General features: G+C 59.4%; 1 protein-coding gene across 1 annotated transcript; it reads right to left on the reverse strand.

The window, feature by feature from the left end:
• Positions 1–1,219: 1,219 nt before the first annotated feature.
• Positions 1,220–8,351, reverse strand: SLC22A12 (solute carrier family 22 member 12). The gene is made up of 10 exons (XM_079105669.1): positions 6,986–8,351; positions 6,298–6,401; positions 5,756–5,910; positions 5,512–5,680; positions 4,558–4,681; positions 4,323–4,438; positions 3,887–4,101; positions 3,355–3,463; positions 2,941–3,144; positions 1,220–2,466 (listed from the first exon to the last, which is right to left on the reverse strand). Exons 1-10 carry the CDS (start codon positions 7,385–7,387, stop codon positions 2,403–2,405), a joined length of 1,662 nt encoding a protein of 553 aa, XP_078961795.1. The 5' UTR covers positions 7,388–8,351; the 3' UTR covers positions 1,220–2,402.
• Between the last annotated feature and the right edge of the window lie 8,499 nt (positions 8,352–16,850).

Genomic DNA, 16,850 nt, shown 5'->3' on the forward strand with positions numbered 1-16,850 from the left:
TAAGACAATTACTTAAGTCTCAGTGTCCTTGTCCTGAGCATCAGATGGTGAGTCTCAGTGTCCTTGTCCTGAGCATCAGATGGTGACTATGGCACCTCAGTCTTAACTGGGCTCCTTGGGGCCTGGCTTCCCTGGCAGCCACCCAGGAGAGGCCCAAACAGCATCTGGAAGTGACAAAATGCCATGCAGCTGGGCTCCTTGGCGGGATCCTTGCAGGGATGTGTCAGATTTCCACCTTGTGGGTACAAGGACAGGGGCTTGTGGAAGAGACTCCTGGGAAGGTCTGGCTGACGCCCTTTTGACCTTGAAGACCTACCGAGCCACCCATGCCCCCAGGGAGGACCCCAGTGCTGGGGGTTCTCCTGGGAGGGAGCCCTTTCCTAGAGGCGGATGTGGAGCCTGAGCGCCCAGCCCTGCCTCTCCGGTGTCTCCCCGGATGAGCTGCAGGTCCGGCTGCGGCCAGGACAATGGACAAAGGGGGTCCCTTCCCTCTGCCCCTGCTGCCCTGAGACAAGACTGTTGGGGTGGTCAGGGGGCCCCATTCCCACACCCAGGTCCCTTGCCCTGCTTTGTGGGTTGCCCAAGTGGAGCCTGCCACTGGTGGGCAGTCCCTAGGGACTGCAGGCTGCCTCCTGGGCAGCGTACCCACTTGGCCACAGTGATGTTGTTGGCTCCCCAGGGTAGCAGGACCCTGGGTCTCCAGGGTTCGATCCTGTTAAGTGGTAAAAGAGGACCCTGGGTCCTGGCAGGTTGTGACCACCTGGAAAGACCAGGGGTGTGGCCACTCTGAATGGGATGGAGGGACAACCCTGACCTGAGGGGTGAGCAGGAGGGACACGCTGGGGAGAGGGGGAGCCATCTCCTCACTGGGTTCTGCCTCCCAGAAGTTTCTGGAAACATTGGGGCCCCAAGAATGCCAAGCAAGCCTAGGAAAGGCATTGGCTCTCAGCTGGCAGACGAAAGACAATGCCAGGGCAGCCAGGCAAGCAGTGTTGAGGCATCTGTGCAGGCATGACCCCTACTTTGTCCAGGGATGTTCACTGAGGGGCAACCATGGGTGATGGCCAAAGGGCATGACCCCCTGATGCCCAGGGTCACACTGTCAAGACCAGGCTGGGCGGAATTCCATCTCCTGGGGGCCAGAAGCTGCTTCGTTTTCCCACGAACCTTTCTGTGCATGCACAGAGGTGTGTGCATGCGTGTGCACACAGGCGTTGGGAGTGGTCGTGCAGCCAAGGTGGACCCAGAGACCATCTAAGCATGTTCCCTGGTGGTGTAGCTGGGGTCCCGGCTGGTGGGGAACCATGCTGGGCAGCCCATGGCCCCCACCTGCAGCCACACCTCTGTGGAGAACAGAGGACACTGTGGGGTCCAGGTGATTCTGGGAGGGATGACGAGGCCCTGCCGCTGCCCTCAAGAAGTGTCCCTGAACACCCAGGTGGTGAGGCAGGGACACCGAGGCAGAACTGGGCTTGGAGACCTACAGACCGGGGCTTGGTCCCGATTCTGCCTCCTCCTCTCCATATGCATGGGTGATGGGTTCCTACCAGCCTCGGGAATCCCACCTGTAACATGGGGCGGCTTTCCCTCAGGGGTTCAGGAGATGATGAAAGAAGACGGAGCCCAGAGGCCCAGCACAGCACATGACCCACGGCAGGGGCTGGAAACAGCAGCCCCTCCCCCAGGCAGGTAGACCCTGGGGCTCGTCACTGGAGTCCGGAGGGCAGCGGCTCATTTGTTCCTTTCCTCGCTCTTTTTTTTAATCCCTCACCCAGCTGTCCCTCTGGCCCGGCTCTGGGTGGGAGCTGGGACACGAGGCAGTGGGAACACCAGAGCATCTGGGAGTTCAGCTCTTGGTTGGCGGGAGGAGCTGGGCATGTGGATGTACCGTGGGCCAGGGTGTCACTAATGCCCTAAGCTGGTGCTGCACCCCAGGAAGAGGGCCCTGTCCTGGGCCTGGGAGGCCAAGAGGATCTGTCAGGTGTGGAGGTGGGAAGGGGACAGCAGGCAGAGGACAAGGCCTGGCCTGTGGCTGGATGTGGTAAAGCAGGGGAGGGGCCAGGTGGGCCAGGCCAGGCTGCGAAGGGCTCGGACTCCATTGGTTGCCCTAAGTTAGGGTACGTGATGTTCACCTTTGAGCCCTGGGGCAGGTGGACAAGTGGGTGGCGAGCATCAGGGTGGCCCTGGCCCTGGCCACTGTGCAGCCAGAAGGGGAGTCAGAATGCTCGGAGCAGCCTCCTGTCAATCAAAATGTCCTTTGCCCCTTCTGTGTGGGAGGGGGCTCTGGACAGTGAGGGAGACAGTCCTCTGGGCTCTGGAAATGGAGGCCTTGTTCTCTTCTGCCACCTCCAGAGGACATAAGAGACCTCCTCGGAAGGTCCTGTGGCGGTCTTCCCAGGAGGTTAGAGCTGGGTGGCTTTGAGGACCACACCCCGTGGTGGGCCTTGTCTGACTTTCTTTACTGCCCTGTTCAGGAGAGATGCAGGGGAGCGTGTCTCAGCCTAAGCTCCTCATGGGGTGGGGGGGGGGGGCAGTGAGAGCCCTGGCAGTCATCAGAGGGCTTTGATGACAGAGTCTGGGGGACCTGTGAGGACCCCCAGCAAGGGCTGTCACACCACCAGATTGCCCCTGACTAGGCTGCACACTCCCTTCCCCTTCACCTCTCTAGAGGTGGGCCTGTGGGTAGCTGGGCCATTTGTCCCTCATGTGGTGAAATGAAGGGCAGAGGCCAAAGCCACATGGTCAGGGGCAGACCGAGCTCTGGGCCTCGGCTCTCCGAAAGCTGTGCTATGTGACTCCGGGCCAACCCTGCACCTCTCCAGGTCTCTACTTTTCCTTCTGTCCAGTGAGGAGGGTGGGTGCCCAGACCTGCCTTTTCTGGGGTTCTCTGGAGGAAGGGAGAGAAGAGAGGGGAGGTGGTCCCAGGGCTGGTCCACTCACTGGTTCTGTATGTCTTGGATGGTGTCGGGCAGTGGCAAGTTCTGGGTTTCAGGCAGCAGGAGCGCAGCCAGGCCACTCAGCAGAGGCACAGTGCCGTGAACCAGCAGCGGCAGTGAGGGGCCATAGACGCTCAGCAGCAGGACCAGGGGTCCCAGGATGGCTCCCACCCGGGCGGCCACTTGGCCCAGGCCCACTGCTGTCATCCTGCGGTACAAATGCTCCTGTGAGTGGCCACTGTCTGCTGCAGCTTTGACCCTCTGCCTAGCCCAGCCCCACTTGGCCCAGGGGCTCTGTTGGATGCAGACCTGCCTGGACTGCCCGAAACCACACGGAAGGGAGACACGCGGCATGAGCCTCCGTCTGTGGAAGGGCGCCCCTTCCACCCTCCAGCCTCGGGCCCCCCAGGGTGCTCACCTGAGCACCGTGGGGAAGAGTTCACTGAGGAAGATGTTGGCGCAGGTGAGGCTGGTCCCGAGCGCCCCCAGCCCCAGCATGGCCAGGGCCGAGCGCAGGGCCCCCAACTCTGCGGACACAGTGGGGTTAGCAGGGTTGGCAGCAGGCTCTAGGGTCTGATGGGGACTCCCTTGGTCCCCGGGGGGCTTGTCCCTGCGCTCTAGGCCTGTGTCCACCTGGGACACTTGCCTCCACACTGCACTTGTCTAAGTGACCTCTGGCCACCCCCCAGGCTACTCCCCACAGAGCCAGGCCCCAGGAGCGCTCCGTGACCGCCTGTTCTTTTCGGCTGAAATTCATCACCAAGTCCTCATTTTCTCCGCCCGCCCCCTGGACTCCCTGCTGCTCCCGCTGCACTGGCACAGCCGGGCCTGGCCCCAGGCAGACCCCTGCAGTCTCCCAGCCGGCTGCTGCCCCGTCCCTGGCCCTGCTCCTGGCTCTGGCCCTGCAGTCTTGCTTCCCTCAGGCGCCCAGCCAGACTGTGCCTGCTCACCATGGGGCACCAGCGTGTTGGCCAGGACGCAGAGCCCGGACAGCACCAGGGAGCCGGCCTGCAAGGTGCGGCGGCCCAGGCGGCTCAGCAGCAGCAGCATGCCCATCTTGACCGGGAGGTCCACGGCCCCCATGAGCATCTGGAGCAGGAAGATGTTGCTGCCCAGGGCCTGCAGGTTCAGGGCCAGGCCGTAGAAGGTGAAGGCAGTGGCGAACCTGGGGGCAGTGGGCAGGTGACTCCTGGCAGGAGTCTGACTGTGGAGGGGTAGGTGACCGTGCTGCTGGCCTCATCCTGGGGCACTCTCAGGCCAGGGGCCGGACAGAGGACCAGGAGGGCCATTGGCTGCGTGCCGGCTGGAGCTCTACGTGCCGGCTCCCCAGTATCTGGCAGCCAGCAGCGAGGCTGGCCCTGGTCAGGTGGGGTTAAAGGCACCTACCAGATCAGCATGGAGACCCAGGTCCGGAGGCGCAGTTCAGGTGTGCGGAACAGGGTGCCCAGTCGGGCGGGGTCCTGGTCCCTGCTCACCTCCTCCTGCAAGGCTGAGAGCAAGACCTGGCAGGGGCAGAGGGTCAGTGCTGGGACGCCTGCAGGCCTTGCTCCCAGTGGTTGGTCTCAGGCGGGGACAGGGAGAAGGTCTGAGGGGCAGGCTTGAGGAGGGCCCAGGCCCTCACCTCCATGGTCAGGGCGTCCCTGGCTGCCCTCCTGCCGTTGATGGCAGCCACCTTCTGCAGCTCCCGCAGGCCCCAGTCCAGCTTGCCTGTGATGAGGAGCCACCGTGCGGATTCTGGCAGCCAGCTGGAGCGGAGGGTGTGGGAAGGTCACTGTCCGCCCCTCCCCCTCCTCACTGTCTATCCTCTCAGCTCGAAGGGGGCCTTGCTGGCACCTCAAGCTTCAGGCTCGGGGCTGGGGGGGTCAGTGACCTCAGGGGAAGAGCACGCTTTAGCCCTGTCCCCCGGAGGAGGCCCATGCCTCCCTCCTCCACCCAGTCCATGGGCAGGCTGCTGGGGGCGGGTGACCCTTGTTCCCTCCCACCTCCTTCTGCACCGAAGCCCTCCCCCACCTCATCCAGGAGTCAGGCCTGGCTGCGCCAAGGCCCCCATGGCTATAAAACCACAGCCCACGGGGAGCAGGGATCCCGCTCTCTGGAGCCTCCTGGCACCACAGGGCCCTCCCGTTCACCCTTCCTGCTGAGAAGCTTCCGCCCTCCACCCCAGGTGCCCGCATAAGGAGGTGTCACCAGGCCCCTGGAGACGTGAGGCAGAAGCCGGGGTGGGGCACAGATTTGAGGTCTGCGGCATTTGGAGGGGTTAGAGATGTGACTGAGGCCCTCGACGGGGAGACTCTGGGCCGTGCCCACTGCACGCTGTGGGGGCAGCCAGGTGGCAACACCTGAGTCATAGAGAGGGAGTGTGGGGCACCTGGAGGCCTCAGGGATGCATCTGGGCACACGGGCCCCAGGTTGGGGTGGGACAGTGTCCTGCTCAGCTTCCTTGCTCTCCTCCAGCCCAAGTGCCCCTGGCCTCCAGCACCCCAGCCTTCAGTCCCCAGGGAATACAGTCTCCCACACTCAACCCCCCAAGAGTGGGCAGGCTCTCTTCCAGGAGGGGCGGGGGTGTGGCACCCACCACGAGTACACAAAGCAGAGAACGAAGGGGAGGGAGATCGCCAGCTGCAGCAGCCACCAGTCCCGCACGCCATAGGCCACTGCCGCCATCAGCATCTGGCCACAGCTGAAGCCCATGGTGTTCAAGGTGATCATCAAGGGGCGGGCCTGTGTCGACGTCCACTCTATCACTGCCGGGAGATGGAGGGGTCACCCTGAGGCCTGTGCACAGCCTCCCCTGCTTGGCATCAGGTCGGGGGACCTACAGAGACTGCCCGAGTTCATCATGATGCCGGCCACGGCGCAGGCCATCAGGAAGCGGAACAGGCAGTACAGGGGGAAGGTGGGGGCGAAGGCAGCCACCGAGCCCAACACGGCTGTCTGAAGGTAGTTCCAGGTCAGCACCGTCCTGCGCCCGAACCTGCGGCACACACACACCGGGGCGGCGGATCCAGGGCGAGCCGCCGGGTCCCCAGGATCTGGACCCCCTGGAGCCCGCCCTGTGCCCACCGAGCTGAGGAAGCTGCTGGAGGAAGCTGCACTTGGTCAGACCTCCTAGAAGCCTCATGAGCGGCGGAGAGTCCTGGAGGTCAGAGCGAGAGGCATGCCCCCCGGGGAAAGAGCTCCGGGTCACAGAAAGCACTCCAGGGACGGAAGGCCAGGGTGGCGGACCAGGTTTCAGCAGAGCGATGAGAAACGTTGACACTGTACACCCCAGAGCAAGGTGGGTGACCCTGTGGCCAGAGGAGCGACAGACTTGCTCTGGCGACATGGAAAAAGAGAACCCACCAGAGCTTGGGGTGCTCACCTATCCGAGGCGGGGCCGCACACCGCAGCTCCTACCAGGATGCCAGCCAGGTAGATGGACAGGGACACGGGCTTCAGAAACTGAGAGTCACACACCAGGTCCCACTACAGGGAGAGGCAGGGGAAGGAGAGAGCCCAGGAAGCCCCAGCGCCCAGGTGGGCAGGGCCAGAAGCTAGCGGGTGGCTCCTATGGAGGGGGCCAGCCTTGGGGACAGGGAGCAGGGCCTCAGGTGTAGCTCCGTCTCCTCAGGCGAGCGCTGCCACTCCCAAGCCCTCGGTGGCTCCCTGTTGCCTCCATGTCTACAGAGGCACCCTCCCCTGCCCGGGGGCCACATTCCTCCTCTTCTTTACAGAGGCCCGTTCCTCTGATTTGTCTGATGTCCCTTAGGAGAAGGCACCTGGGCCTGTGTGCGTTGGCCTCAGACAACCCAGCAAATGGTCACCAAGCCCCCTGTGACTGACAGCCGGATGTCAGCAGGCAGGAACTGGGTGAGGCCGGCGAGGCGTGGAGACACATCTCTGAAGACTGATTCCCGCCACCCACCTGTCTGCAGGACCGTGTGACAGATGCTCAGCTAAGTGGACCCGAGAGCGAGGGAGGCCCGTGGAGGTGGGCCTCTCTTGACCCTGGAGCATTTTGAAACGGTCTGTGACCTTGACCTCCAAGGTGTCAGGTGTGGGTCCCTTACCTTGGTCACAATGGTGGAGGTGAAGGTGCTGTGGTCATAGACCCAGCCGTCCACACATGGCTCTGTGGCGGCCTCGCTCCAGTTGGCGGCCGTGGCGTTGGGGGCCAGGAGCTGCCACTGTGGCTGGCGGAAGCGGAGACACTGGTGTGGCTGCTGGCTGGGGCCCGGTGGGACGGAGACAGCCAGGAGGGCCTCAGGACTCAGGGCCCCAGGGATGCTGACCTGGCTGGTGCTGTTGTCCAGGAGGGGCACCCAGCACCGGTGGCTGGGCACGGCGGCCGAGAAGTTCTCTGCCAGGTTCTGTGTGGTGATCCACATGATGGGGACCACCAGGGCCATCGCCTGGAGAACCTGGAACCTGCCCATGCCGCCCACTTGGTCCAGGAGTTCAGGAAATGCCATGGAGCTGGCCTGGGGGGCTCCAGAAGAGGTGCCCGCTTCACGGAAGCTGGCCCAGGGCCAAGGGCCACGCAGTGAGCCTGCTCTTCCCACAGAAGCGAGCACGCCTGCTTCCCCGGCCTGGCAGCCGGGAGCATGTCAGGGGCCACCAGCTTTGCAGAGCTGGGCCCTGGGGCTCTCTGGCATCCACTCACTGGCCGTCACTCGGGGTGGCTCCAACTGAGCCCTGAAGCCTCTTGCTGTGTCCCGGAGACACTGCTGCCCTGGGCCTGCAGGAACAGCTGAATTTGGGAAGGGGGAAGGTGGAGACTGAAGCCACCCACCTGGAATTAAAGTGTGACCAGGGTCTGTTTATGGCAGAGCGTTGAGCAATCATTTCCCAGACAGTTTAACCCAGCGTAAGGAGGAGCCGGCGCAGAGAGGCAGCAAGCGGGGAGCGCCAGGCTCCGGCCCCATGATGGCGTGCTCCCCCTCAGTGCCCCTGCCTGCCTCTCAGGGGGGCTGTGGGTTGGCCCAAGAGCAGGTGGCCCGGGATTCTCCAGTTCTGGGACTGGCATGTGTCCCCTAGCCCTGGGCTGCCATCACTGATGCCCCAAATCTCCTTTGCCACTACCATCCATCTCCTGAGTCACAGTGGGGCTTCCTGAAGTCACCAGATGCCCTAAGCTCAGAGTGTCTAAAGCCACCTTTGGATAGCCAAAGCTGAGGTCCCCAGACATGCCTCTCTGTCAGCTTTCCCTGACTCAGCTTTTGGAGACTCCATCCTTCCAGCTCAGGACAATTCTGGGGAGTCAACAGGGAAATCCTGTTGGCTCAACCTTCAAAACTTGTCCAGGAGCCGGGTGCAGTAAACCCAGCAGCGTGAGAGGCTGAGGCAGGAGGACTGCAAGTTCAAAGCCAGCCTCAGCAACTTGGTGAGGCCCTAAGCAGCTTAGTGAGACCCTGTCTCAAAACTAAATAAAAAAGGGCTGGGGACGTGGCTCAGTGGTTAAGGACCCTGGGTTCACTCCCAGGTACAAAATAATAATAATAAAGTGTCCAGGACCTGCACACCTCCCCTCCCCCACTGCTGCCATCTTGGCCTGTCAAGATGAAGCTCCCAGGTCAGTGCAGTGGCCTCTTCACTGACTCCCTGCCTCCACCCCTGAGTCTTTATAGATTGTTCTCCACATGAAGACACCAGGATTCTGTTTCGCTCCAGTCAGAGAACATCTCTGTGGTGTTCAAAACATGGCAGCCTCTCCTCATCTCACTCAGAGTAAAAGCCACTCCTTGCAGTGAGACCGTAGGTCAGTCACTGCCTCTCTAAGCTCATCTCTTGTCCCTGCTCTCAGCACGTCAGCTCTGCTGGACGCCTTGCTGTACTTTGATGTGCCAGGTGCACGTTTGCCTCCTGGCCTTTGTGCCTGCTCTGCTTACCTGGACCCCTCTTCTCCCAGAGATTCCCATGGAATCTTGAGGATTCCTTCAAGATTCTTCCTTAGGACTCCCCTGACCTCCCTAACTAAACCCTCATACCCCACCTTTGGCACCCCTAGTTCCATTTCTTGCATCTTTTGTCTCCATTATACTTACTCCCATCGATCACATATGTTACTCATTTATTTTGTTTCTGTTTAGCTTCCCACCATTTGAATGGAAGCTCTTTGGAGGTGCAGACAGTGGCTATTTTGTTCACTGTCCATCCCATCACTTGACATATAGTTAGCACTCAAGTATGGATTGGAATGAGTAAATTAATTAATAAAAAAATACTTAAGTTACATATTATCAACATACTCCAGAATCCATTGGCACCAACATTCTCCTTGGGGGGGATATTCAGTGTCAGAGTCCAGCTTACCAACTTGCTCTTTAGTTGAATTCATTCTGCTTTTTAAATCTTCTATTATGATTTTTATTTTTCTAATCATGGACATTTTATTTTCAGAATATATAATTTTCATTTCAAAATCACTATTGGGTTCTTCCTATTCTGACTCTGCCACTATTTTGGTTCTGCCTGTTCTTGTTTCCTAATTTCCACTTCTTGTTACATGGACACACCTCATTTCCTCACTCTCTCAGAGGATTCTGAGTGTGCTTTTCTGGTTACTCTGGAGATCCATTTACAGAGTAGATGAAGGAGACCCTGGGGAGACAGCAGGGATAATTCCCTGCTTTCGTCTCATGCTTTGTGGAAAGGCATGCCAATAGGGGAGGGGAAGCTGGCAAAGAAATACATGAATATAATACAACAAAAAGTAAAGATTATGCCTTAGAGCCACTAGGCCACATAAGAGGTGGACAGCAAAGGGGGGCTGCTTGACGCAGTGTAATCAGAGGAGACATCTTTCTGGAGGTGACATTGGAAGAGACCTGAGTAGGTGGGGGACAAGATACAAAACTGTCTGAGGAGAGAACACTCCAGGCAGAGGGCAGAGCCTGGGCAAAGGCCCTGGGTGGGAATGTTCTGTACACTCAAGGAGTACTAAGGGGATCAGTGTGGTCGGGGAGTGAGCCAGAGAGATGAGAGGAGTTGGGGGCAGCCCAGCTATGGGGTCAGAACGTGCAGCTCGTTGTAGGGTTTGGAGGAAGGGAGTGATACCTTCCGATTTATGTATTAAAAGATCCCCTGGCTACTAGGAAGAAAGCAGCCTGAAAAGGATCTGGTGTGAGCCAGGGGCCCCCAGGCGTGTGGGTCATGCAGAAAGCATCTGTCAGGGGTCTGCACTGGGGCAGGGAAGGAAATGCTTGGTCTTGGGGTCCTTTGACCCCACAAGGGTTAGGTTAGTGACGAGAGGGAGGAAAGGAAGGATGCAACGGGTGTGTCGGGGGTACTCATGGAGCTGAAGAAGGCAGCGGAGCAGCCAGCCCGAGGGGAAGGAAAGGCTTGGTTTTGGATGCCGGGAACGTTGCATGGCCGTGAGCCATCCAGGCCGTGGAGTCATGGAGTGGCTGGGGAATTACTGGGGTATAAAAGGCATTTCAGTTCACAGGACTGGATGAGTTCACTCTGGGGGTGACCTTTCTTAGCGAAGAGGGGTGGTTTGAGGCTAGCCTTCCGGTCAGTGGTTGTGAGAGGTCAAGAAGCAAAAGAAGGTGAAGGCAAAGCCAGTGGGGTGTGGAAAACCAGGCTGGCTGGTGTTCCAGAAGCTGGAGTAGAAAGTACCGGACAGGGTGGTCCACGATGTCAAGCCTGTGGAGGAGACGAGGACGGGACCTGGCTGTTGGGCTTGGCAGCGTGGCCTCCTCTGAGGCCCAGGATGGGAGGGCGTGCTGGGGACTAAGAGTGACATCCCCACCCGCTTGGGTTCCTTGAGAACTAGAGGAGAGGAGGCAGAATCAAGGAAAATGGAAACGCATTTAAGGAATTTCCCTATAAGGAGGAGCTGGGAAATGGGGCCGTGGTTTGCATTAGGTAGACCGATGCTGGCTAGCTGCTGTGACAAGCAAACCCGAGGTGTCTACCAGCTCGACCCTGTAGAGGTTTAGTTTATTTAATCAGTTGGTCATTTTTGTGGATTGAATCCAGGGCATTCTACCAGTGAGTCACATCCCCAGTCCTTTTTTACTTTGAGATGGGCACATGCCAAGTGGCCTGGGCTGTTCTTAAACTTGAGGTCCTCCTGACTCAGCCTCCTGAGCTGACTGCAGTGGGCACCAGCGTGCCCAGCTAGAAGTTTAGTTCTTGGTGGTGTAATGTCCCAAGGTGTGTGGCTGCTGTGTGGCAGCCTTCTTCAAGAGGTGTCTGGGACCAGGCTCTCCCATCTTTGGTGCTCCTGCGCATCCAGCCTTGGAGGGGCACGGAGGATGGCGAGTCACCTGCACCAGGACCTTCTTAGCCTTAAGGTCACGGACATTCGTTGGGTTCCCGCTCCACTGGTGAGAGCTAGTCCCAAGGCTGCACCTCGATGGCAGACCGCGGAGGAGGACGTGGTTCCAGGCGGGGACGCTGCCTCCAGGGCTCACGCCGTCGTGCGGTGCTTTGTTCTCAGGAGAAGGACACCGCAACCCCTGAGAGGGGACGGGGCCAGGAGCAGGATGGAGGGCTTGGCCCGGTGGTGGAGAGCCAGCAGGCGGGCATGTGGACGCAGAGGGGTCTCCTTCCATCGCGTGGCCTCAAGAGGACAAGGAAGCTGGTGACAGGAGGCAAGCGGGGAGTGGGAGCCATTGCAGGCTTGAGGACAGAGGACAGCGGAGAGGGGAAGGCCGGGGAGGGGCAGCCTCGAGGTCTGTGACCATCCCCCGACCCCGGGTGTGTTTCTCCAGCCAAGCTTCGGGGGAAAGCTGGGCAGCCCGGAGTGGAGGGGGCCTGCCCTGCCATTGCGGGGGGCAGGGAGCAGCTGCGCATGCGCATAGGCCCGGCGCAGCTGACCGCTGACCTAGTCCCTGAGGAGGTGCCGCTGGGGTGGGGTGGGCCTGGGTTTCCGAGTAGAGTCGTTTCAGCCCAGCTCTGGAGAGGCTGCGGCTGCGGGGTGGTAGCTATTGGCCTTTTCTAACCATGCGCGTGGGGCAAGATTTTGCGAGAAAGTGAGGTGGGAGAGAAGAAATTAAAAAAAAAAAAAAGTGAAAAGGCGACAAAGCAAGGACAAGGAACTAAGATTTTAAAGCAGAGCCGGTTGCCCTGGAACAGGCCTGTAATCGCAGCTGCTTGGGAGGCTGAGGCAGGAGGAGCACAAGTTCAAAGCCAACCCGGCAACTTAGCAAGACCCTGTCTCTAAATAAAATATTTTAAAAAAAGGGGGGCTGGAGATGTGGTTCAGTCCCTGGTAGGAGGAAAATAATTAACTCAGAAGTTCTGCATACTTTTCCAGGTCTGTTGCCCCTAAGCCTGCTTCCTGGCCTGATACTCCCAGATTCTTGGGAAATTTGTAAATTTACCTGTACACTGTCAACCCCCCAATAAGTAGATTAAGCAAAGAGAGAGACAACGATCTTGAGTCTATGATTTAGGGGACCTTGCAGCACTGTGCTGACTGGGGAAGGGAGACCACGTCGGCTTGAGGATCCCGAGACTGACCAGGCCGCCAGAACCGTCCGGCACACCTTCCCATACCCACTCCTCTCCAGGCTTCCTTTAAAAGAGGAGCCAGGAACCCCAAAGCCTCGTCTCCCCCTCCCGAGAAGGCCGGAGCGAGCGTCTCCTTTCTAAATAAACCCCGCCTTCGCCTCGGACGGGCACGAGCTGAAGCTCTTTTCCGTTGTGGTGCCAAGGAATCTGCTGTCCTGAGCTCCCCCTTCTCTCTGGGAACTGCACGGCCCCTCTTTGCAGTCACCTCTTCTCTTGTGACAGAGGCGGGGTCGGGGACCAGGTGAGACCTCTGGACGGAGGGAGATGGCATTGCTGAGGCCCAGCACTGCTCCTGCCCAGAGCTGACCAGGAGCGTCTGCGTGGTTCCTGCCACGAGGGCAGGCTCTCTGACAACAGGCACGGGCAACCCTTTGTGAAGCTTTTCTGGTTCTGTTTGTTGTTTAGATGTCGATAGACCTTTGCTTTGTTCATTTATTTATACGTGGTGCTGAGGATGGAACCCGGTGCCTCACATGTGCCAGGCAAGCGCTCCACCACTGAGCCAGCCCCACCCCTGAACGGTTTTCTTGGTTTGCATTTTATTCCTGGGGGTGCACCACGGACCTCTTCCCGTCCGATACCGCAGCAGGATTTTTGTGATTCCTCCCTCTCCCCAACGTCCTGTGGTGACGGCAGCCGCCTCTGGTCCTGAGCCAGACAGGAGAAAGGGCAGGCAGCAGTGCTGATGGCAAGTGACTCAGCAAAGCCGGAGCCGGCAGGGCTGGGCCAACCCAGGCAGGCGGCTGGAGGAGGCGGTGGTCGGAGCTGAGTTGCCAGCCACTGCCAGGGCTCCGTGCCCTCCAGGTTCCCTGGACCTTGGGAAGTTCTCAGTGTGAGGTGGAGCCACCTTTCCCTGCCGCATCTCTGGGGTGCAAGCCATCTCCCTTAGAAGGACTCGGTAGCCTGTGACTCTTGCTGGGAGCCAGAGAGGCCCAGGGGCTTGGGAATGCTCCTTCCTTCCTTTTGCTGCCTGGGCTTTTGACCCACAGAGCATGGATTTTTCCCGAACGTACTGTGTGGCCCAGACTCTCCTCTGTGGTTTCTCCTACCTGAAGGCCTTCCTTGAACCCAGGCTTCCTGGGACTTGATTTCCTCATCTGTGAGAGGGGCAGGGTGCACCGCTTTGCAAGTTTGTCTTTATGACATGAAGGCACCGCTTCTCTTTTTCCCCACCGCCAGGATAAGTCGAGCCCCTGCCGCTTGCTGCCTGGGGTCCCCGCTTCCCCGCAGGAGCTCTGAAGGGCTGGGCCCCCGCTTTCCCTCGTACCGGAGTTAACCCAGGGGTGGTCTGCCGCTGCGTTACTTCCCCCAGCCCTGTTTTCAAATTTTAAATTTTGAGACAGGGTCTTGCTCCGTCACTGAGGCCGGCCTGGAACTTGGGATCCTCCTGCCTCAGTGTCCCAAGTTGCTGGGACTCCAGGTGTGTGCCACCACCCCCGGCTTCTTAGACCCATTTTTACAGAGGCAGCAGAGGCGTGTCAGTGGTGAAGCTCGGTCTCCCAGTACCTCATGGCAGAGTCAGGACTCCAGCCTCCGTCGGTCCTGCCCTCGTGTCTGAGTCCTTAACTAACAAGTCTGACTCGAGGCTCATGGGACGGAGAGTGCAGGAGCCAGGGAAGCCACAGAGCAGGCGTCCCTGCCTCAGCACCAAGTCCCATCCTCAGTGGGCCCCTGCGTCCTCTCTCTCTGAGTCCCGGGTTCATCCCCCCAGCTCCGGCACCTCCCTAGAGGGAGCCCCAGGTGGGTCGCTGCCACAGCATCCTTGGTACCTGGAAGGCATGCCTGTACTGCCCCAAGCTGCTAGCTTGGCGCCACCTCCCTTGGACCACATTCTGGCCTCACACTTGTGCAGCCGAGATGCCTGGTGACAGGCTTCCCGGACAGACAGCAGCCTCGTCCCCAAGCTGACTTCTGCAGTCAGCCAGAGCCTCCGTCTCCGCCCCTGCCGGCCTGTGTGCTGCCCCTTCCTGGCACCCAGGGTGTACTGGGTCGCCAGGACGCTTCTTCCCATTCTGCAGCGTTCTGGAGCATTGCTGGAATCCAGATGCCTTTTCCTCTGATGGCTCCTGGGAGCAGGGGTGGCCGGCCACCTGTGTGCCCACCGCCTTCTCAGGGGCTGCTGGGTGGGGAGGCGGCACAGGGCAGCTGGACTGGTACTGGGTGGGTGGCTGGGGCTTGGGGTGATCGTGTTCTCCTCGTGGCTTTAGTTGGCCCCCTTTGTGTGCTGCCATGGCTCTGGAGACCCTCTCCCCATCTCCCCAGAAGCCCCTGCCAGGGTGACTCCTTCCAAGGGTCCACTGAGCAAATCTGCTGGAAGTAGGTCAAGGAGAGGGCCAGGCAGCTGGCTCCGCTCCCTTCCCTTCCCTTTCATGTGCCCCGCGGCTCCTCCAAGTCTGGCCTCCCTGCTCCAGAGGGACTTCGCTCTCCTTGCTGTGTCAAAAAGATATTTCATGTTAAAATTCAACGGAGGGATGTTAACCAGCCGTCGGAACCAGGCTGTCAAGACAGGAGCTGCTCAAACAGGTTGAACTTCGCACCGCCCTGTGTTCTGCGGAGGGTCCTGCCCACAGCCCGCAGCGACCTGCTGGCACTCTGGAACAAGGAAGGGTGCCAATGCTGTCCCCACCCGCTGTGCCAGTTCCCACCTTGGCCAGGCGCAGGAGCCACTAGGTTCTCTGCTCTTACCGAGGAGGAATCCCGGTGTCCCTCCTGGGGCACGTCAGCCGTGTTATTAGGGTTGGTTGTTGTTTGGCGGAGCCATGTGAAGTGGACTCAGGACAAGCCTGGCTGGCAGCGGGAAGCGTGATGTGGATTTTGGCACAAGCCCTCTCATCTCACCGGAAAACACGGTGGCAGGATTTGGCTGGCAGCGTGCGCAAACTGTGTGAGCAGGCGTGTTCTCTCCGCTTCTGCGGATGGAGAAGCCACACTGAGATCAGAGTAACCGTAGAGCTGGTCTTGCCTGTAACAAACCCCACAACTTCTCCCCAAATGAGAGGCAGTGTAGCCCAGTGGTTGTCCACACACACTCTGGTGTCAGGCTGCCTGGATTTGAATCCCTGCTCTGCCCTAGCTGTGTGGCCTTGGGAAAGTTGCTGAACCTCTCTCTGGCTCAGTGTCCTCCCTTGGGGATGGTAATAGTTCTGATCTCATCACGTTCTGGTGAGGACTAAATGCACATAGGTAAATAACATAGATAATAACCTATGATCACAGTCTCCAGGCTGTGTACATGCTGCTATTTTTATTCCATGATTTTTTAATGATTTTGGACCAGGAGCCGGGTCGGAAACACACACAAGCCCCCGGAGGTTGAACCGGAGAAGGGCTCCCAGGGAGTCAGGGTTGGCCTGGGGTCAGATCTGTGTTTGGAAGAGGAGGCCCCAGACCGCGCACCGCAGAGGGAGACAGGTGTGAATCTGGGTCGGAATGTGACTCATCTTTTCACATATGGCTCCTGCGTGCTTGGTGGTTCTAACGAAGATCTCTTATTTTTCTTATTTTCAACACAAGAACACCTGTGTCGCAGATGTCAGGAGGATGGGCCCGTGAGAGCCACGGGCGATGGATTCGCCCCGTCAGAGCAAAACTCAGGAGGGCTGGGGGCATGGAGTGAGGTGGCGTCCTGTCCCTGCTGCGGTCCTCTAAGCCTCGGTCTCTCCCTGTGTCTCTCTCCTGGCCGGGTCTGTATCCTGCAAGTGTGAAGGTCCCTCCCTGGCCTTTGTCTGTACAGACACACAAGCACACTTGCACACCGGGGCACCCTTGGTTTTGAGGACACAGGGCTGGAGCCTCTGCAGATGGAGACCAAGAGGGTGGAGAGGCTGAGCGAGCCTCTCCACTCTCTTCTCTCATTCATTCGTCCAGCAGTTACTAGGAAGACCTAAGCCAGGCCCTGGAGACAGCTCTGGGACGTGGTGAAGGACAAGACCAAGCACCCCTGCCTGCGTGGTAGGGTGGGGTGGGGAGGGGCCTCGAGTTCACCACAGGCTGACTGCTCTCTTGTGAAGGGTCACGAACCGGGTGTGGTGGTGCATGCCTGTAATCCCAGTGACTCGGGAGGCTGAGATAGGAGGATCTCAAGCTTGAGGCCAGCCTTAGCAATTTAGCAAGACCCTGTCTCAAAATACAAAACAAAAGGGCTGGGGATGTAGCTCAGGTAGAGGGCCCCTGGGCTCAATCCCCAGTGCTGCAAAGAAAACAAAATGCTGTGGAGTCACTGGCAGAGGTGGGAGGGCCGAAGGCCAGGAAGGCCCGGCCAAGGAAAGGACCTGAGCTCAGCTCACACTGGAGGCCGGGAAGGAGCCAAACACGGAGGGAAGAGCAGTCCTGTGGGGGACAGTGTGTGCAAGGACTCTGCGGTGGTGAGGGCCATGGCACCATGGGTCAGCAAGGATGAAGTGGTGTGGGTGG

Source organism: Sciurus vulgaris (genome assembly GCF_902686455.1).
Source record: "Sciurus vulgaris genome assembly, chromosome: 11".
In the NCBI taxonomy this organism is placed as follows: domain Eukaryota; kingdom Metazoa; phylum Chordata; class Mammalia; order Rodentia; family Sciuridae; genus Sciurus; species Sciurus vulgaris.

What these genes read in the sequence shown, in the direction of transcription:
- SLC22A12 (XM_079105669.1), bottom strand. Translation starts at nt 7,387, where the DNA reads ATGGCATTTCCTGAACTCCTGGACCAAGTGGGCGGCATGGGCAGGTTC. An exon ending in CTCTTCCCCACGGTGCTCAG is followed by an intron (nt 3,145 to 3,354) that starts GTGAGCACCCTG and finishes TTTGTACCGCAG; the next exon opens with GATGACAGCAGTGGGCCTGG. An exon ending in ATCCAAGACATACAGAACCA is followed by an intron (nt 2,467 to 2,940) that starts GTGAGTGGACCA and finishes TCTCCTGAACAG; the next exon opens with GGCAGTAAAGAAAGTCAGAC.